The following is a 5,527-nucleotide window of genomic DNA, read 5'->3' on the forward strand; positions in this document are numbered from 1 at the left end:
GCACAGGCGGTGTCGGCGCTGCCCGGCCGCTTTTGTGCAACAGTGGCGCGGAGGAGGTGGGACGCGGTTATTAGTATTCACGGCAGATGTATTTTCTTTAACGCAACGTCTTTATTCCAGTTGGTGGCCGACAGCAGAATCCGTTTCCCGATGTTATTTGCATTCCCTGTTTTATGGAGGATTAAAATATTTGTATTCATCCAATCTGTACTGGGCAGAGTAAATTAACTTTTTTCCCTCCCCCCTCCTCTTTTTTTTTTTTTTTAATAACACAATTATCTCATTTAACAATTTGCCTTTTAAAAAAAATACTGTGACTGTTAGGTTGGTGGTCAGGAGACAAAGGGAGGGAAAATAATTTTCATTTCAATAATTGCCTTCTGGTCAATTTAACTGTGCCTTATTTTGAAAGAGCCTGTCTAAATGAGATTCCTGTCCCAAATGTGTTCCCAGGCCTTAGCCCAGCCTTTAATTATTCCTGAGTTTTTTTTCTTCAGAATAAGACGCTGCACTGAGTAATCACAAAGAAGTCAGAGAGCATCCTTGAACCTTTTCAATAGCAGAGCCACTGATATTCAAATAACATGCAAGGACCATTTGACTGCATGGGGACATAAGCATTTCCAATTCACTATTTGCATAGATCAACTGTCTTTGAAAAGGAAAGGAGCAGTTGTCTTCCATAACATTAAAAAGCCTAGTTATCAAATCAAGTGCTTAGTTTGGGGCTTTTAAAACGTTTACATTTTATCTTAGGTTGCCCTTTACCGTTTGACATGCAAATTTGGTGCAGTTAATTTGGACAATTAAAAGGATCTTCAAGGGAGCTTTGTCACCGAGAATATTCGGAGTTTTCCCCGTGGACCAGCTGAGATAAAGTTGGCCAGAACAAATGATGTCTAGGAGATTAATTAGATATTTGATAAGACATGAATCCCTAATAAGGGAATACAAGGCACAGGGGGCTGCTGTGTGCTCTAAGTCAAAATTAATAACATTTAACAAGATTTTCATTTAGGCATGAAATGTCTTTTCCGGAGTATTGACTCTGGCGATTTATTCCCCCGAGATCACCTCCCAGCCTAGGCAGCCTTGTGGCGCTAAAGGTTTTTTAAATTAAATAAATAGTTCCTCAGTACAGTTCGCCGTCACTCGATTTTGGGGATGGTTTAGCCAAAGACACTTAGGTTTTGGCGTGGTTCCTGGCTGGTGTAGCGGGGCTCGGACTCCGTTTAAATTTGTTTGGGTTTGGGTTTTTTGTTGTTGTTGTTGTTTTTCTTAAGGAACTAAACCTAAGGAGGTTTGAAAAGAGCGAGCAGAGAGGTTCGGCGCGCCTGGCTCGGGGGCCGGTCCCTTCCCCTCCCGGCTATCATTGCTGGCTGCATTTTTAATCACAGTGACTGTAAAGAGGATGGGAAGGGGGTGCGAGGGCTCCCACTAAAAACCTGACCCCTGCAAGGACTGGGCGGGGGAAAGGAGGGGGCACGAAGAAGAACAAACCCGTGAGTATATTGTTCAGAGTCCTTTAATAATACCAAAATGAAAATATGTCAAGATTTTTTCCATACAGATAAACGCATTTAATTTCTTTAAGAGACCTTAACTTACGTGTGTTTGAGTGAAGTGTTAACTCAACATTTTAAATATCTTTTACATATATACTGACTTCCACAAAGTGCATCAGAAATTTAAAATTAAAAAAAAAATCAAAGCCCCAAAACCTCCCTGAATTTCAGGAATTCACCAATTAAAAAAAAATCCCCCAAACCCCTTATCAGATCAACATTTACAAGAAAAATAAGGGAACACGATCTGGTTTTCTTTTTTTTTTTTTCTTCTTTTTTGAACCCTATTTATACAGATGTTTATGAGATACAGAGGGATCGTCTCGGAGTTGCAGCTGGATTTCTCACCTTAAGCCTCTCTTAGGACGCTTGCCTTCCAATAGAAAGAGAAAAGGGAAGCGGAAGAAAGTGTCACTCGGTACCTACTGGCCGGGCGGGACGGGGGCCGCGTCTCTCCGGCACCGCCGTCCGCCGCGCCCGGCCCGGCCCGGCCCTGCCGCTGCGGGCCGGGGGCGCTGTCGGCGGCGGGGCGGTCGTGTCCTTTCCGGCCGGCGCGGGGCTCAGTCCGGGCGGCTCCGGCGGCTCTGCCCTAAAGAGTCGCCGGGCCCCGCGGTAGGTTCCTTGCCCGGTCCGCGGGCGGCGGCGCCCACCCCCTCGTGCAGGATGAGGTCGGGGGACTCGGAGCGCGGCGTCTCCAGGTTGCTGGCGTCCGTGTCGCTGTCGCTGCCCTTTTTGCCCCCGCCGCCCCCGTTGTGCGTTTTAATGTGTTTGCTCAGGTGGTCGCTGCGCATGAAGCGCTTGTTGCAGACGGGGCAGGCAAAGCGCTTCTCGCCCGTGTGAGTCCGCAGGTGCCGCTGCAGCTCGTCGGAGCGGGTGAATCGCTTCCCGCAGAAGAGCCAGTTGCAGACGAAGGGCCGCTCGCCCGTGTGCCAGCGCAGGTGCGCCTTCAGGTGCGAGGTCTTGCCGTACACCTTTCCGCAGCCGGGGATGTGGCAGATGTGCTGTTTCTTCTTGCCCGGCTCCGCCTCCGGGGCGCTGCCCGCGGCCGACCTGGCAGTTGGGGCAGTCGGCAGGTGGCGCGGCCCGAGTAGCGGCGGGCGGAGCGGGCCGAGCCGCCCCCGGCGCGGCGGCGGCGGCGCCCGAGATCATGGCGCTGGCTGCCGCCACCGCCGCGCTGGAGTCCGTGTAGGAGGGCAGCACGGGCTTGAAGCCCTCCTGGGTGAGCAAGTGTGCTGGCTGTGGAGAGCAGGTGCGAGGCGGCCGTGGAGCCCAGGCCGGTGGAGCTGAAGGCGGAGTGGGTGAGGGAGCTGAAGTCGGGGTTGTAGGTGCCCAGTTGGGAGTGCAGCGAGGCCTGGGGGGCGCCCGAGTGCAGCGAGCTCTGCAGCCCCCCCGCCGGGTTCTGCACCTCCAGCCAGGAGCCTGGGTTGGTGTGCACATCCCACCAGGAGGAGGCCGCCCCGTTGGCCACTCGCCCGCCGAGAGCGTGGAGTGGAAGCCCGACTTGTACCAGGACTCGTAGGGGTGCGCCATGCCCACCCGCGGGTAGAGGCTCTCGGCCGCCGAGCTGTGCACTTTGGAGATGAAGGCCGACTGCCCGCCGGGCTCCTGCGGGGACACGCCCGCCGCCGCGGCTGAGTTGGAGAAGAGGCCGCCGTAGTCGCTGCTGAAGGCCGAGGAAGTGGGCGAGGTGGAAGCCAGGCAGAAGGCGCTGTTGGCGGTGCCCGTGCTGCTGGCCAGTCCATTGGAGCCCCTGCTCGTGGCCACCGTGAAGCCCGAGAGGCTGGAGCCGAGGTTGCAGCTGGAGGTGGAGCGTTTCCAGGGGTGGAAGCCCCCTTTGGCGAAAGCGCTGGACTCGGGCAGGGTGGTCAGGGGACTGGTGTTGCCGATCTTGTTGCAGGTGGCGGCCAGCATGGCCAGGGGAGTCGTTCCAAATCTCGGCTCTTCCTGCGGGAGAGACAAAGCCGGCCCGTCAGCCTAACCCCTGCTGCCTCGCCAGGCTCCCGCGGGGACGCGGCAGCGCGGGTAGAACCACGGCGCAAAGAGCGGTACCGCGGAAAAGTTTTCTCTTATTTTGGAGGAAGGCTCAGCCCTGCCCCGCTCGGCACAACTCGTTTTCAGCCGGGGACCGGTCTCGGCGCCCGAGGGGTTTTTACATCGGAAGCGGATCCCGACGGGCACGAGCGACACGCGTGTTCCGAGAGGGCTGTTCGAGCGTACTACCGTTAAACCAAAAATCCCGTGGGAACGAAATGCGGCGTCTCCTCGAGCAATCGTACAGGAGAGACGGAAAAACGAGATGGCAGCAAGGCGAGCGGTGTGCGGAGCCTTCTGACCGTCGCCACGCGCAACGCCGGGCTGGCGAAAATCTTTGGAAATCAACCGTAGTTCGAGTTATAAAAAAAAAAAAAACAAAACAAAACAACAAACCAAGAAACAAAAAAAGCAAACCAAAACAAAAGAAAGCAGAAGCAGCACGGCTTCTCTCCGGCCCAGCGAGTTTTCAGACTAAACTCTTTGGTAACGACCCGATGGGCTGCCCGCAGTGAAATCCCCCGAGGCGGGCCGGGATCACCTCCCATCCTCGCGGTTTGTGCGGAGGGGCAGCCACAACGCGGGCGGCGGCAACAGGCCAGTTTTTCCAGGGGGAAGCCGCGAGGAAGCGCGCGATGCACTTACCCGAGGATAGACGTAGCCATAGCACGGTCCGTGGGCTGGGCGGTGGGCGCGGAGGGGACGGCGCTCGGTGTGCGCCCCGCGCTGCCCGGCGGCACTAAGGACACTCCGGCGCGGCGGGGCCAAACTCTGCCTAAGTGCGGGCAGCCGCCCGCTTTGAAGTACCAGCTGGCGGCGGCGCTCGCCCAATGAGGCGCCGGGCGGAGCCGGCCCGGAGCGGCCGGCAGCCAATCAGGCTGCGCGGAGGTGCCGGGCGCGGGGGGGCGCGGGGCGCGTGCCAGTGAGCGCGTGGGGAGAAAACTCCCCGGCCCGGCCGCCGCCGCAATTCCCGCCGCCCCGCGCCGCGCTCCCGCCGGGCACGCACGACAGCACAGCCGCGGGGGCAGCCGTCGGGAGCGGGGTCAGCGCCGGCGGAGGGCTGGTGTCACGCCCGACGCCGCTCCGCCGCCGCCTGTAAACTGTGCGGGAGGTGTCATATCCCCCGCTGCCGGTGCGGTCACCTGCGATCCTCGCGGCCAGTAGACCATACCTGCCTCGCTTTTATTCAACAGGCCCTCTGCCTCCTTTTTCAGGCCGTTTGGGAGCTGTCCGTGTTGGATATGAATAGCCTCACAGCGCCTAATGACATTTTGTGAAAACACGTTAATTTTTTGGTTTTTCTTTGCTAAATGCTAGAAGTGATTTCCGCCACAACGTATTTCTTACTTTCTTTGCAAAAGGAACCGAGAAGGCTTTTTAGTTATATAAAGCGCCAAAAAAATCCAAAGGCAGGGACCGACAGGCATCCCTTTGCTCTTGTATTGGGGCGGGAGAGAGGACAAGGGGCATATGACATCCTGTCGCTTAAGAGAGAGGATATTATTTTACAGAGTAATCGCCAGCAAAACACTTTGAAAGTCAAATTCGCAGCCGGCAGCACGTTTTTCAAGCCTCATATACTCCCGTGGAAGCAGTGCTGCTAATGGGAGAAGGCTTGCTCCCTCCTAGCAGTGCTAGGGCGCTGCTGGAATCAGCCTCCCCAGCACTTGCCTGTGGCCTCTGCACTGTGCACACTCCACACGCCCAGTGAGCGACAGAGACTTTACCTGCTCTCTGCATGTGCGAAATGTAAGTCTAAACCTCGGCTCCTCAATGTCTTGGAAGCTAGTCCCTTTGATTTGTAATTATTTGAGGCTTCTTAAGTAATTGGCTAGAACCTGCCCGTACTGTGCCTGCGGAAGATCAATAGGCGTGCAACTTTTCATCATTGCAGTCGTCTCTGTGAGGATGGGAATAGGAGTTTTTCCCTC

The 5,527-nt window shown here is 55.9% G+C and overlaps 1 protein-coding gene across 1 annotated transcript; it reads right to left on the reverse strand.

Annotated features, from left to right (window-relative positions):
• Window positions 1–2,125: 2,125 nt before the first annotated feature.
• Window positions 2,126–4,364, reverse strand: SP9 (Sp9 transcription factor). Its single transcript, XM_029959611.1, is given in 7 exon segments — window positions 2,126–2,582; window positions 2,584–2,633; window positions 2,635–2,688; window positions 2,691–2,807; window positions 2,809–3,024; window positions 3,027–3,510; window positions 4,242–4,364. Coding segments are annotated over 7 exon segments (1,398 nt in total). The 5' UTR covers window positions 4,262–4,364.
• Window positions 4,365–5,527: the final 1,163 nt, after the last annotated feature.

This window comes from Manacus vitellinus, unplaced genomic scaffold (assembly GCF_001715985.3).
Source record: "Manacus vitellinus isolate BGI_N305 unplaced genomic scaffold, ASM171598v3 scaffold_20_pilon, whole genome shotgun sequence".
NCBI lineage: Eukaryota > Metazoa > Chordata > Aves > Passeriformes > Pipridae > Manacus > Manacus vitellinus.